At 45.0% G+C, this 16071-nt stretch overlaps 1 protein-coding gene across 1 annotated transcript in view; it reads right to left on the bottom strand.

The window, feature by feature from the left end:
- plxna4 (plexin A4) overlaps positions 1-16071 on the bottom strand; it is a 177996-nt gene that overhangs the window by 31471 nt on the left and 130454 nt on the right. Inside the window, 7 exon segments of the mRNA XM_037459730.2 lie at positions 512-635; positions 1242-1393; positions 4711-4901; positions 6416-6512; positions 7248-7448; positions 13536-13650; positions 13883-13982. Of these exon segments, the coding sequence (XP_037315627.1) occupies positions 512-635; positions 1242-1393; positions 4711-4901; positions 6416-6512; positions 7248-7448; positions 13536-13650; positions 13883-13982 (980 nt within the window).

Here is a 16071-nt window from a genome sequence, read left to right as displayed (position 1 = left end):
TTGCGTGGTGTGACATCGAGACCTAACATCACATAATCCTGCAGAGACCCCGTGGAGAACCAAAGCCTAGCCAGCTCCCATTGATGGATGGCAGTAAAACCGATGACTCCATAAACGAGTGCATAATGGCAACAACTACAAATTCATTTGAGAGCGTGCGGGTGATGCTGACAAATGGCGTGCAGAGTTGCTTTTGAGAGAACACAGAAAGCGTGTTAAGCGTGAGATTTTATGTGTTCATGTCAGAGGAGGGTATTTATTACCATAAGCGTTTCTTCCTCATTCTGCACTCATTAGTAACTGACGGCCTGTTATGTCTCAGCGCTTTTACACGCATGAGGAATGCCGAGAGGTAGAAAGCTCTGCCTGGCGAGATGTTTGACACATGCGGCATGTGTGGAAACAATCAGTCGTCTGGAGTCTTTTCAACCGTCAAATCAAGGCAGCTTTGAGATACAAAGTACAAAAACGAAAAATACAAAATGATCAGATCTCGGCGGCGTGGACTCACCACAAAGTAGTAGTACTTGGAGGACTTGGCCATGAATTCTGGTCTGCACTCGCCAACCCCGACACAGACCTGTACGTTCCCAGTGTACTGGCTCTTCTCTGCTTTGCCCATCTCGCACACAATCCTGGAAACACACAGTCGCATGGATGGAATATGTAAAAAAATAATTAAGTAAAAGATATAATAACATATGGAAATGCATGTGCAGACACACCTAAATGTGCACACCTCACACAAATAAGCCAGTAGAAAAACACTGGAGCAGTTTGCCTTTCAAGCAAATGCTGAGCGGATTATGTAAAAGGAATGGACCTAAGCCTGTTAAAACCAATATAAAATAATGCATTATTTGGCAGCGATTTCACCTTCCGAACAATGCCAACTTGTGGGAGAAAGGGGGGAAAAAGTCCCTTTTCGTTTATGTATGACCTCAAGTACAGCTACCTCTCCTGCTGGGTCAGCGTTTGCTTAGAAACTTACTTTCCTAGCAGAAGAAGCCCGGCTCCAGTGATAAGCCAACTTTAAACTAGTTTAGAATAATTTCAAAGACGGCCCCCACTGTTATGGAACCAAAGCTCAGGATTAAACTCAAAAGTCAACGAAAATGTAATCTCCTGAACTTTCTCAAATGATTATGGGCATGTGTGTTAATGTGTGTGTGTGTGCATGTATGCTAATAGGAAATATGTGTGGATCTGAAAGGTAATTCTCAGTAGACAATGTGACTTACTGTTCAGCAGGTATGTAGCCCTCACGTATAGGGGAGCAATCCACTTCGGCCACCTTCACGTTATCTTGAATCTCTCTGAACTCCAGTCCCAGGTTCTCACCACGAATAGTCACAAGTGTGCCGCCCTCCCTGGGACCCCGCAGAGGTGTGATCTGTTGGAAGTTAAAAATGGAATTCATTATTTAAGGATTTTTCTTTTTTTTCTCCTCGAGAAGCTTTGGTTAGTAGCAGATTGAATTCTGCTCTAAAATAAGCTGCATTAAAAACCCAAGTTGATACAATTGTAGATGTGAAAATTGAAGATGACAAATGGTAATAGTAAAGGTGTGAAATAAATGACAACTTTGTTTCCCTCTGTCTTGTGCCTCGATGTATATGATGTAAAATGGTTAAAAAAAATGCAATTCACCAGAATATTCAAAAGAAAACTGAAATAATAATAATTGCTTTGAGATTTGGCAAATAATATCAACACTGCATTGTGCCAAACAGTTCCTGGACTCAAAATGAATTGGCTAACATTAAAAAGCTATTTAAATGTATTAATATAATCTCTGTATTTAGCAGCCCCATTAGCTGCAATAGGTCCACCGACCCCTTGTCAGTACTGTACACATTTATAGACTCATATTTTAAATGACTAATTTATTTAAAATGAGCGTGTCAAAAAATTAGGCAATCCATGGCAGTGCACAGTGTATTCATGTTATGAAGAGCTTTCTGTAATAGTGACAGTCGAAATGATGAATGTTAATATGAAGTCACATGAATTTTAAGTAGCGTCTGAAAATGAACTCTTTTAATAATATTTTGCAGTCGAAATGATAACTCCTGATGTGAGATAAAAATTCTATGCAAAAGCCAAACAGGCTGCACAGGCATCTAGGGATAAGCAGGTGAATAATAGGAATCCATTTGAATTTAAAGTTATTAAATTATTACGCTTTTTCCAATACTACGTTATGTAAAGAAATACAAATAACTCCAGTGACGGGCTAAGACCTGAGGTCAAGGGATTGTCATTTCTCAATCCTGTATTCGCTGAAAACCACGACACTATATTACATAAGATTAACTTAAAACGTGGCATCGGGTGACACCTTCGCAGTAATCACAGTCCTTCGATGCATCAGCAACTTCTCTCACTGTTGATGAAGCGGTTCTAACATCCGTCCTCGCTTTGCTCACACAATTCCTTTTTTTTGGCCAGTGAGCGTGTATCTCGTGGATGGCTGTTAGAGACGGACAGAGAATGGGCCGTTTCTATCCGTCTCCGTCAAATAGAAGTATTCCATGCAGCAGAAAAGGGGGCCCCAGTGTCACCGTGACTCCAGAAAAAGATGGATCCCACGGATTCTCACAAGAGTTGCAGAGGGAGTACCGATTGAGGCTTTGATTGAGGCTTCATCTTATGGCTGGATGCTCTTGCTCTTTGTGGCATCATTATTCTTGATGACTATCAAACAATTTGAATTGTTTGCTTTTTTTTTCCTCAAAGAAGTAAAACTCATACAAACTCATCTAGCCGGGCTGAAAAGGAACCATCCGATCGGATGACAGAGGCGAGCTCAAACCAGGTCGTGCACAACACCGGTCTTGTGGCTGCCATGTGGGAGATATCGTTATAGTATGCTTCAGAGTCTCTGATTAATAAGGCTCCCTGCTGGTATCTTAATGAAAAAAAAGGGCCAACAGGGAACAGGGCTACAATACAGGCAATTAAAAAGATTGCTAACACAATGCATCATGGCTCTCCATTTATTAGCAAATATGGAGGATGGTGTGGGAGTTTGCACTCTGAGATCTGTTGATGAAGAGTGCGTTATAATAAAAAATGTATTATTATTCTTAGAGTTACAGAGGAATAACAGAGGAGAAGGAAGAAGCAAAAGAGTGGAAAAGAGGGAGAGACTCAATGAGGCGTTGATTAGATTTGTGACTTTGACAAGATAATTGACGGTTGGGCAGAGGCAAACACTTAATCACTTCTCCTGCTCTCTTCCCGTCTTTCTACGCGAGTCTCTCCCTCTCATATTGTTGATGGAAGATGTCACTATAATGAAGCGTATTAGAATGCATTAGAGCCCTGGTTGTCTCGGAAAAGTCCTCACTCCTCACCCGCTGACAGTTTTTATGGGGGGACGTGAGAAGGCTGCAATATGTCCCGGCTGCAGCCTCGGGGACGCGAGGAGAAAAGAGTTCTTGGGTTGAAGACAAACACTGGGGAGGAGGTGCACTTTAATGACCTTAACTCCTTTAACGTGCCAGACATCATGGGCATCCGTGAGCAGACGGGACGCTAGTAACTCTGCAGTTTGGAGATGTCGACGTTCTCAGTGTGCACAGATTCCAGATTTGTTTCACTCAGTGTCGGACTATCCCTCTTCATTAAGAAAGCGATCTGCTGGTAACCATCAGGTTAACGTGATCAGTGGAGATTCAAGATTATGAGGAACAACAGGGTTTACGATGCCGCTCTCAGTAAATCTCCACCGAGGTCAGCCACTTATCTGTATGCCGGTCTATGTGGGATGGTGCAAAGGGAGCGGACAGCATGAGAAGGGATTAACCTTCCCTTCCTGCATCTCTCGCCTCCCTCTCCGGCCAAACCCGTCGCTCCCCTGGACGCCACATGGGATTCCCCTCTCTGTATCTCCTCTATCCATGCTTTGCTTCATCCCCTCATCTAAAGTCAGTCACCTGCTCTTCGTGCTCTTCCTAGCAAGCGCTGCACGGCGGACCTTTCCATCCATCACGGGGCTACGGAGAGGCCGTAGGGGTATCCATCCGCCCCTTCACCACGATTCCCATGACTCTATTTGCTGCTCGGTCCACCCATCTGTCACCACCTCTCCTTCCAGTAAGCCGAATGCATCCTCATCTGTCTTTGCCTGGGCATCTTTCGGTCCAATGCATCCTCTCAGCCTTCATCTGGCTGACCTTTCACCCTACTGCTATTGGCTCTCCTGTATGGACTACAGGGGTCAGGTCCATTTGCCATTTGAGTTGACAGATAACTAGCAGGTTTGAAGATTATCTTTCTCTGGTATGGACAATCGTTGGATTGTGTGTTGAAATATAAGTGAGGTGTAAGGTTCAGTGAACAATAACAACTCCTATGCTACGTGGTATTAAGGAAAGAAATCGATTGAGATTGAGTAGCTACTGGGGACTCACAGCCATGATGGTGAAATCATAGAAATAGAATACGAGTAGAAGAGGCACCATTTATCTTGGTCATTTCAATTGCTGTCAGTCGTTGTACTTCTGAGGACACATCTAACAACATGGTTCTCACAAAAAAAAATGTAAGTATACCTCTATTAGTGGACTGCAACTATTTCTGTGAGTGCATGTGGTCTATAAGGTAAAAGGCATCACTCGGCCTACGTAGATGCAAGTGTGTAAAGTGTGTGTGCATAGCGTCCCAGTGAGAGTGTGTGTGTGTGTGTGTGTGTGTGTGTCCCACCTGTGTGATCCTTGGGTGGGTGCACTTGCTGTTGATGCCGTTGTGTTCCAGCCATTGGTTCTCGGGGTGGGGGCAGTGTTGTTTGAGTGTGCAGCGGTTCTCTCCTTTGCACCAAACGCATCCAAACAGTGGGTCCGCCTTCAGACACAAACCGCAGCTTCCACGCTGGGCGTCGCACTTGTACAGATGAACTAAAAGAGGGGGGGGGGGGGGGGGGGGGGGAAGACAGCAGAGGGCGGGAGATAAGGACACAGGGAGAACGAGGGAATAACTCATGAGAACCACCTTTGTCGAAATGATTGCAGAACAGCAAATGCATGCAAATTTATTTCGCGCAAAAGCCTCTAAAATAGCACTTTAAAAATACACATTAACTAAAATGTCAGTTGTTTACCCATACCTCTAAATTTATGTCCGTGGCAATTTAAATATGCAAACACCAAAGTGAATATTTTGAGAGCGGCATTCGTTGATATCAGTCTCATTATTTCCCCATCTATCATCATCATTACATACTCCCTCTCCGTCTCTTGAGTTCCCTACACTGCTGGTTCTCGCCTCTGCTCATTCACCACACATTTAACATATTATCTCCATGGCAACGGTCCAGCCATTTTCTTTTTAATTGCCATCAGATGCGCGTGTGATCCGTCCATCAAATGCTGACTTTCTCCACAGGCGTGGAAGGACTCTCTGGTTCAAGCAGCTCTCCAACTTTAGCCGCTTCTTTGATTTTACACACAGGCTTAAGGATGTGTTTTTTTTTTACACCGTATTTGACTCAGACACATACACACAATCATAAAATACACAAAGAGTTTACAAACTTTGCCTTTCAGCACAGTTTCATGTTGCCCTATCATCCATATTTTAACAATATGTTTCTACTGCCTTGGGGTTAAAATGAGTTGTTTTCCTGTCAGAGAACTACAACCCCCAGCAAACAGAGCATGCGGCTGTTTTCCCGCCACAGCATGGATCCCTCAGTGTGCTGCATTGCCAGTGGCCAAACTCAATCGAGCCAAGCAGCAGAGTACTGAAAGCCTTCAAATCAGCACTGAGCTGGCACTCCACATATTGTATGCTGCGAGTAGATGGAAAACTGGACAGGAAGAAATTACCGGCAGCAATGTAGATAATTAGTTACCTTTTGTCTTTCTATAAACAGCCTGAAAAAATAATGTAATTTGAGCTTTAATGATTATTATTATTAGTTATGTATTTGCATTTTCAATCCTGCTGTAACTATATATAGTTTCTACTCTGAAATGTATGACAGTAAAGCAAATTAACTCCCAGAAAGAGCGGAAATGAAATGTTTGTGAGGAGGCAAAACAATGGAAATTAGAGTCAGGACATACAGTCTGACAGTAAAGTGCACAGAGAGAGCAACAGAGACCTAAGGAGGAGAAAGAGTGTTAAAGTTAACCACTCTACATGGCAACATCAGGGGATGGATGCTGCACCTCAGCACACTGCCTGCCTGTTGCCATGGAGACCGGCTCCAAGGGCAATAATGTGGAAGCAGCAGCTTTACTGTGTGTTTGTGTCTATGTGAGGTTTAAAGGAGAGTTTATTAGAGACTATGTCAACTCAATATGTGTGGAGGAACTGCGAATGAACGGATTTGGATTCAAAAACGCGCGTGTGTGTGTGTGCAAATGGGCTGGATTGTGTGTGTACTAGTGCCTCTGAGAGTGCTCACCTTTGTTGTGGGCGGGGTTGTCAATGCTAAAATCTCCGTTCCAGATGACGGTCAGCTCCACAGGTAGACTGCTCATCTCCATCCCGTCATAGACATACTATCACCATGGCGACCAGAGAGGGAAAGAATAAGAGAAATGGAGGAGAATATGAGAGACATAAATCGTTGAGGTGTCTGTCATCTCCAGGTCCAAAATGCGCTGTAACCCTGAATGTAAAACTGATCATCAACAGGTGGCTGTAGACACTGATTTCGCAAACACAATATACACACAAGAGATCTTCCAAAGACGTGATTAAATTTCATTTGATTCGGTTACAGAGAGTTGGTGCTTGAATAATAATTGTCTATTAAATTACAGTTCCCTTTCTGAACTGCTCAATCAAAGTACAATATTTGGTTGGTACTATGAATACTCCCATAAACCCCACGAGCTCTACACACAGACAAACACACACAGTGGTGATGATAGACAGGAAGATGAGATGTTCCTGTATCAACAGACGATTAGCATCAACAGCAGAGGAAAGCCCTTTCTGCTCGCCTTTCATTGCCGTCAACGCGTTTTTTCAGTCAGTGAATGGAGCATCGTCTTAGGGAACGCAATGCAGGAGAGTCGGGCTCTTGAATTTTCTTACCCACGGGCTAGCTACAACAAGACACATGTGTGTGTGTGCTCCACATTGAAAATATATCATGTTCATCTTAATGGGAGAGCTTTATAGAAATGGGGCGTTTTGATAGATGCTGTGTTGGTGTGCAGTGGTCAATAATGATATCCCAGAGAAGTAAAGTTTACACACACACACACACACACACACACACTTCTCACCGATGTGTTTTGGCACTGCACCGAGGAGCTGTTGAAACGCAGGGCAGGCACTCTGTGCTCGTTCCCCTGGATGGTCAGCAGGCACTCGTACCCCCTCTGCCCAGACTGCGGCTGCGGGAGGTTCTTGGCCCGTAGTGTGATGGGCTTCACCACGTTGACCGGCACCAGGATCCTATCGGCAGGCAGCAACTGGGGACACCCCTGTGAGAGAGACAGCAATAAATGGGTGTGTTACTATGGGTCCGAAAGGATGAATGTTGGCAAGACGACATCTGCATTTGAGCTCCAGTCCCAAATGTAAGTCTTCCCACGTCCTTGTAAAGGACCAAACATTACGGATTTCATTTTGTTTTTAGTTTGAGCAATGCATTATTATATTGTTAGTAATACCACATTGCATATCAGGTTGTATTGGTTGATTCACTTCTTGTTTTTTTGAGACATGATGATCTATTTGGGGCCACTCGGGATGATAGTTCATCGCACCAGAAATATTCCTACAATATACCGAGTGACATTCGGGGTGTACTGTAAGTCGCAGACCAATCAACACTCTCATCATGAAGCAGACCACCCAGTACTTCATTTAATTGAATGAAAGAAATTCATTGCTGTCATCTTGTTGTAGTGCTTTTATCTGTGTTAGTTCCTGTTTTGTTGGGATTCAGCCGAGTCCCTTGGTTGGTCGGTGTGAGTTAAGCACAACGGGTACTCCGCCGTCATTGTTGCATTGCTGACTCGTTAAAATAGACACTCGTGCAGAAATGAGTTGAGCTCTCACTGTGTATTTATATGTTTGGTTGTGGTGTTCGTGTTTGTGTTCAAGAAGAAAAGTGTCTCCCTGGAGGGTCGAAAATTAGGTTGATTTCTGTCTGTGCAGCGATTTGGGAAATAATTATTGACCCGAGAGAGAGGAGGAGACGAGTCGCGCAGCAATTGGAGGTCTGATATTAAGAGCCAATCAATTCAGGTGTAAGTAGCTGGCTGTATATAGAGCACCGATCACTTGCCAGGAAGACGAGGATACAGGGAAAGACGAGAAGTAACAAGTGAATAGCAGTGACAAGAATAGTAACGGGACTGACAAGCAGGGGAAAGGTGAGGAGGGGGATAAAAGGAGGGTAAAGATACTAAATAGGGAACAGTACTTCTCTAAACTGTTTCATGTTAACGCTGCGGAGCGGCGGATGGAGCAAAACACGCAAAATGACAGAGAGGAACACACGAATGACTGGGGGAAAAAAAAGGCAAAATATAAATATTAAGTATACGCGACAGGAGAAGCGTCAGCGTGTCAGAGAGGCAGAGAGGTTGAGCAGAAAGAGCCCAGATAAGGTGAGCGCCCGCGTGGATGGAGCTGGGGGGAGTGAAGCATGGCGCACGTTGAACTGGGTGATAACACTTGTTTGAAGTTCATTAAAAGCCACTTGATTGGGTTAGGCTGAATGACTGACTGGGTGGCTGAGTGGTGAGAGAGAGAGAGGCGGGGGGGGGGGGGGGGGGGGGGGGGGGCGCTCTGTGACACTATTCACAAAGTCATTATAGATAAATGACACACAGGGTGAGTGAGTTCAGTGGTGGAAGGAAGAAGTGCTGCATGTGTGTTTGCTCTTGCAAATCTCATTTTCCTAAGAACCGAGGGTTGTGTTTGGAGTATGAGAGCGGGTGGGGGAGGGGGGGGGGGGGGGGGGAAGAGAGATGCAGGATTCATTTTTAATCTCATCTTTTTTCCAGTTAATACACATGAACAATAGGGGCAGTAAATTTGATCTGTTTTGTGAAAATTAAGGCACGGGAAGCAGCGGAATATGACAGAATTTCGAAGACATAGATCTGCGCCGATAGCGGCGTGTGGTGATAGGATTGTGCACATGCACGCACGGACGCAGACACACAAAGACGCAGGGAGCATCGAGTGTTCTTTTAAATTCGAGCGGCTTCCAGGTTTACACCCAGACATGCGAGCGCGCGACAAACAGAACACACACAACTTGTGTGCACACTTGTGTTTGTACACGCAATTGCAAACACATACAAATAATAAACTGCTGCCTTGGAATCCCATTATAGTAACAGATGAACAGCAACACAATCAACAGCATCTCCTGCATCATGTGCTTTTATGACCACATGTCTTGGAGATGGAAAACTTCACAAAATGCAAATACCAACAACTGCTGACTACACACACACACACACACACACACACACACATACACGCACGCACACCACTTCACCAGCCCATTCACAAAGCATCAGAGGGTTTTTACACACAGGGGTAGCAGTCTCATGTAAATCATATTAAATAGTGACATTACTGCGAGTACTAGAGAATCTATAGAGAAAAAGCTTTTTCTATCTTTTGCGATAGAAGAAACGGCAAAATATAAAAGAGAAAAAAATAGATCAATTAATTGCCACAACAACAATTCGATTGTGGAATCCACAAGCGTGCAACTGTGTGCACTGTCGGTACGGTGTGTTTTTTTCTCCTACTTAGCGCGGATCTCTCTGTTTGCATGTGTACATACACATTCAGACAACAATGCACCGCACTGCGATGGTTGCCAGTAGCCCCCCCCCCCCCCCCTCCCCATGGGGCCAAGTTGTTCAGTTGTTTCAACAAACACACACGTATATTCTAGCAGGCCACAGAGGCCGGGGCGGCTGGCAGTGATGCTCGCTGTCTCCCGTTGAGAGTTATGTCAACATTTAGGTTGCTCTAATGTCAGTGCATCCATCTCTGCTCCCACCCTCAATGACTCGTCATAAATAAGAGAGGACAAATGGCAAATTGTGGACAGATTTTGCACAGCCCCATTCAAAAAAATGGCTTGTCTCGTTTCAATAGGAGAAGGAAGACATTCCTAAAAACAATAAATACGTATAAATGTAATCAGACGTGTCAAAGTAAGTATCTTGGGTGGAAACACACCATTCAGCTGCCAAGTATAAACATGTGTTGATTTGTGAGGAAATATGAACTTCTCTGACAGGCCAATAGTCATGTAATCACGCTAAAGCACTAGAAAGAGAAAAGCACCCTTCAATAGCATTACTCACCATAACCACGTAATAAGCGCAAGTTGGCGTTTAAAAAAAAATTCCATATACTGTAATTACCCTTAATCCTCCCTCCATCAATGAGTCATTGTTTTCTCTCACCTTATCCCTGTTTCTCTGTCACGCTCATGCTTTATTTCTCTCTAAAGCCAGCACGTGTCGCTCGGCCCTTTACAGCCCAACGACCCTCCGCAAATCTCTTCAACTCCATCAAATCCTTCTCACTGAATCTCTCTCTCTCCCCCCGGTCTTTTGTGACTTTTTCTTTTCTTCTCGGGGACCTACTAAGATCTGATAATTAGAGGCTGGTGGGAGGTGTGAAAGGTGGAGATAGGCAGAGTGACAGAGAGTAGGCAGCGAGGTGGGAATAGTGAATGTGAAAGCCCTTGGCACAGTTTGAAGCGAGGGAGGATGGAGGTAAGAGAGAGAAAGGCCCATAATTATAGCGGTGTAAGGTGTGAAAGCTGAAGAGGATCTTCAGCTTTCACACGCTACGCGTATATACACACAGACACACACACACACAGACACACACACACACACACACACACACACACACCTTGTGGTTACCAAAGGCTCCTCTTTACTGGCCTCTGTTTTATCATCTCCTCCGGAAGCCTCGGGCAAAGACACTCTTCCGCTCGCTGTTCATTTTCCCTCCTGCCCCCTTCGGCTTGCTTCTATCCTACCACATCAGTTCTTGCCTCCCCTCCCCGCTCCCCCCCATTTAACCAAAAAAAAAAAAATTGTAGCCCTAAAATGTGGGAAAGTGTATCAATTAAAAAACACAAGATTACAACGTGTTCACTAGCCTTGTGTAACGACTTCACAATTCTGGCTGATCATCAAAATCATTCAGTCTTTAAAATATAATAATTTCCCAATATATAACTTCCAATCAACGTTTTTTTTACTCTCGGATTCGACTTCTCCCTTGTGGCTTGACTCTGCACATACTCAGCTGACTCCTCAGCAGTCGGGGCTTGTGTACGACATTGATTTGTCTATGAATTGAGCACTAGCACCTCTCCCTAGCATCTTTAATAAATTATCCTCATCCAATGATCGATACGTTCCTGGTAAATCACCACATACACTATTTTTTCTACGGGATGGTAATAGAAATTTAGCAACAAATATGTTTGGTATGTTATGCATCTCCTTAAACAGCTGAATATATTAACGAGGAGCTTGGCAACAGCTCGGGATACGAACATGGTGTGGACGGAAGAAGCAGAGCGCCTGTGGTTTTCATCAGACAAAATAAAACAGAAAGCTTTCTTTCTTTTGGTTGCTTAAGACGTGGCTACGTGTGCACTTGGGATGAGGATTGCCGTTGCAAGCAGTGACAAAGATGCTGGCAAATAAGTGTTGAGTGTGTAAACAAGCACACCCTATTCATCAGAGAAATGCAACGGTGTGCCGGTCAGGAATAACTTTGGGCTCTTGGCTCGGCGTGACCGGATGAAGCCGCGCTGCATGGGCTTTGTCGGCGAGTGAGGCTCACCACAACGGCTAAGTCCTTGGGCTGTGTGGAGGGCAAAGCGGGACGTGGCCTTGGTTAATGTTCCAACAGGCAAACGTCTGATCCGTGTGCCCACAGCGTCGCTGGCTGATGATTAAAAAAAAGGCACCCACTGTACGCCCAGGCATAGCTTTAACTCCGTCCCGCCATGCATACTAACAACAAGCTCAACCAGAAAAGGGAGATTTGCCCGGCCTTGATCATTTGCATAGCGCCGAGGGATTATTCAGATCACCGCCTGAAATCCCTTAATTGTAATAGTACACAAACCGTCATCTGCAAGCGGAAAGAGGCCGCTCCGTTTCACAGGGGGGCAAAGTTGACTTGTTCCTGAAACGTGGGAAGGGTTGCACGGATAGCCGTGCGTGTGCCTGCATTTACTCAAGCTTGCATGTGTGTCTAAGTCATTAACAACAAACGGTAAACCTAGGATCGGCCAGCAAATGAATGACCTTGGATTTGAAGGGGTTAATTAAAAGCAAATTAAAAGTTATTAAGACCGCAAAACACCTGCTTCTTCCGTAACAGCGCGTCAAAAAGAGGGACGCCATTAATGCGCTAATACCAAATCCCCATTCGCTTCACTTATGGCTTTCTTTTAGTCAGCAACACAATAGGAGAGGACTCGTACTTTATTATCCTCCGTCAATATTGACGGCCAGCCCCCGAGTTAATTGGAAAAGTAAACCTGCAAAGACTCGGGCTGCGGCCTGACTAAGCAGGAGGTTCAAAAGGATAATGGAAATTGTAGAAAAAGGAAATAATATTGTCTATGCGGGTTGAATGGCTCCAGGGAGGAGGGGGGGGGTGGGGGAGGAATAACACAATTGAGAGCAGACTGCTCATCAAAGGAGGCAATCTGGCTAAGCTCGTCCCTGTCCGTCCCTGTGCCAACCCAGACGCGAGCGCTAGTGATCTTCATCAGAGCTCACCTCAGGCTCAGGATTAACAGGCCACTAACTCCCTGAGAAGCCTCTCCTTGAAAACTCCCTAAGAGTTGATTGAGGACAGGCAGCCCAAAAAACACACACACACACACACACACACACGCACGGGAACATACCCAAAAGCGTCCTCTTTACCTTTACCTGTGACGTGGACTCTCACGAAAGTCGAGTGTGGGGGGGGAGGGGGGTGTTGGGGGGTTAAAGGGCCAGTGAGTGGCTTGTCCTCTGCAGCAGAGCAGCGTAATTACGCTGGGCTCTGCGGCGACGGGAATAGGACCGGCTGCCAATACTATTGATAATTCACACGGACTAAGCACGGGGCGAGAGGAAATGGCTCCGTTTTATTAGCTCTCACCGCCCTTTGATGTGCAGTCAAGAACGAGACATGCCAAGAGACTCGTTCCAGATGGAAGCGCTGCAGCTGAAAGGTGTCTCAATCCCCCTTTAACATAACTCCTTTTTACATGTGAAACCGAGAAAGGATCGCCATCAGCGCCACGTGGCCAAACCTCTCTTTCCTCTCAATTTATTCCGCCATGTTTTATTACCGACCTGGCGCGAAAGCAGCATTAAAAACGGCGACGGGATTCCCGGACACTGGTCTCACTGGGCTACAGGCAGAGTAGAAATTGTCCAATGAGGGTTTTACTCACAGAGCAGCAACTGCACGGAGGCTTGGTGAGTGAATAAATAATAATAAGAAAATAAACCGAATACATATTTCGGCCACTACACCTGTGGCCCAGGACTCACCTCAGGCTTCTTGACTCGGCCTTCCTGGAAGGAACAGGTGCGCGGGTCGTGGGTGCAGTCATGCCGGTATTTGCACCAGTGGCACTGGTAAGGACTGCTCACGCATGAAATACATCTGAATGGAGAGCAGATCAGATTGAAGGAGGGGGGGGGGGGGGGGGGGTTGGTATTGAACACCAGCAATAACGCCAGAGAGCAGAAGCTCAATATGTCTGCTTATTTACGTATACAACACAATTTCCAACAGTTTGAGAATCAATCCTATTATCCTATTATTTCAATCAATAGGCAGGAGATTAGTATTATTACTGTCTCCAGAGAGGTAGTAGTAGTAAACACAGACTTACGACTTGTGCACACTACAGTTGTAGAAAACAAAACTGGTATTTGCGAATGCCAGGCCGGTCTCTTTGGACTTGAGATAGAGCTGCACAATCTGATGGTCACCTTGAAATAAGACAAAACAGATTACAGATAAAACAGTTAGTTTGATGCTGTGAAATAGACCAAAAGTTTTTGTATTCAGGTATGAAAGAAAAAAGAGAATAACGATAACGAGTTATAATAATTGCTTTTCTTTCAGAAGTATCAAAATCAACAAATTCTTGAGTTTCACATGAGCTCTGAAACAAATTCTCCTGGTCTCATTTCCCTCCTCAGCGTCTCGTCACATTTCATGCTCCCATGAAGAAGAGACCACTGCACTACAGGTGCTCCGCCTGTTGCCGTGTCAAAGGCAGTGCTGTTACCTCGTAGAGGGGGGTACTAAGGTTGTGTTGGATTACGTTCCCCAATACCTGAAACCTTCTAAGAGGCTAAAAGTTGGTGCACAAGCATTTCCCTCGGGATGGGACATTTTCCTCAGGTGGAGTCTTTGAGAGTGTCTTTGACAAGGTAAAAGGGGGAGAAGATCAAACAGTAACCGTGTGTAAAAGTGTGTGTATGTGAGCCGGCACCTCATGAGTGTATGGTGTGTCCTTTTGTCTGGCCCTAATGAAGAAGTTCATGTTTAATTCAACAGCACATCTAACTGCTCTGTCTCGATGCTGCCTCTCTCTCTCTCTCTCTCTCTCATCATCCCTCCATCTCGACACACAGGTCTCTACCGCTGCCTTCCACACTGCGACTCCCTCGTCTCCCACCGTGTCTCTTTCCATCTCTGTAACAAAGAAGGAATCATTCATCAATCACAGTAAAGCACAGCTGACAACGGATCTGTCCTAATTAGGCCACCTAAATGTTACCTTGAAGCCCGCTAGCACCATCTAACCACCCCTCCCTCCATCTCGTCGCTCTCTCTTCAACCCAGCTTAGTCTAATGACTACTTGGAAACTGAAAGGTTTAAACATAGGCAAAATGTGGAGTATTTTCCTCTCTCTGAAACAGGGAAAGTATATATTTGTGTATGTTCGCAGAGGGGGCAACGTTGGGAGAAGCAGTTTGTGTTAAATGTGCGTTGAGTGGGGTTGACATGATGGCACACATCAAACAAAAGGTTTTTGATTCCCCAAAAGCGCCCCCGGGCCCCCTGTCGGCCTTACCTGTGTACATGTGTGCTGTCCCACTGAGGATTTCTTAATTTCAGTTGTGCTCCGTGTTAGCTCATGGCATTGTGTGTGTGTGCTTCACCATCTTTTTTCTGTTAAATCTATTTTCTTTTTTTCATTCATTATTCATCTGGTCCTTTTGTGGAAGTGGCATCTTCATTATTTCAACATGAGGGCATGTTGGTGATGAAGGATTGTCTGCCTGGGGACAGGCCTTCCCAGACGGGAACCGTGTTCAATTAGAGTAGGCTTAGCCAACCACAGAAAGGGGAGGGCAAGAGGAAGGGAAACACACAGACGACAAAAAAAAGAGTATATTCTTCCCTTTCTGTGCTTGTGGAAGGAATATTGTCAGAAATGTTTTTGCTGTTTTCCTCTTGAAAGGAATGGAAACGGTGACGTTGTCTGCGGGGAGCGTGAAATCTCCCGGCACTAAATCAGCCCCAAAATACTGAAGTAAAAACACTTAGTAGTGCAGCTTGATATTCTCCCTTTTACACTGAGGTTAACTCCTGTCACTCCCTCCGGAGCACATCCACTTTGAGTGAGGCTAGAGAATAGATCCCCGCAGCAGCCTAATACCTAATGTTCATTCAATTACTAAACATGTCCTGGGGCAGAGCTCCAAGGCCCACTGAGTCACTGATGGCAACAGGAAAACAAAAAAATCAAGGAAAACTCCGAGCCCTGGGTCTAGCATTCACATTAAATTTATCCTACCATGACAGACATTATATTTGGATATTTTTGCATTCCACAGGTGCTCTAATGTTTATATACAGAGTATGGTGGCAAGGCCTTTTTACGGCTCTCTGTATTAGCCTCTTAAGGTTACTATCAGCGGGCTTCCTCGACATTTTCGAAGGTGACGATGTCATGTACACAATGTATAAATGTTCAGTATGTAAAAGTCCAATCTAGAGCTCATAGTGTGAAATCCTCCCCTGGTTCAGTATGGAGTCGTGCGCTCCCTGCTCTACGGGCAAAA

The sequence above is a fragment of the Pungitius pungitius genome, chromosome 2 (assembly GCF_949316345.1).
Source record: "Pungitius pungitius chromosome 2, fPunPun2.1, whole genome shotgun sequence".
Lineage (NCBI taxonomy): Eukaryota > Metazoa > Chordata > Actinopteri > Perciformes > Gasterosteidae > Pungitius > Pungitius pungitius.
Note: the sequence above shows the minus strand (reverse complement) of the source record. Positions and strands in the feature narration are given on the sequence as shown.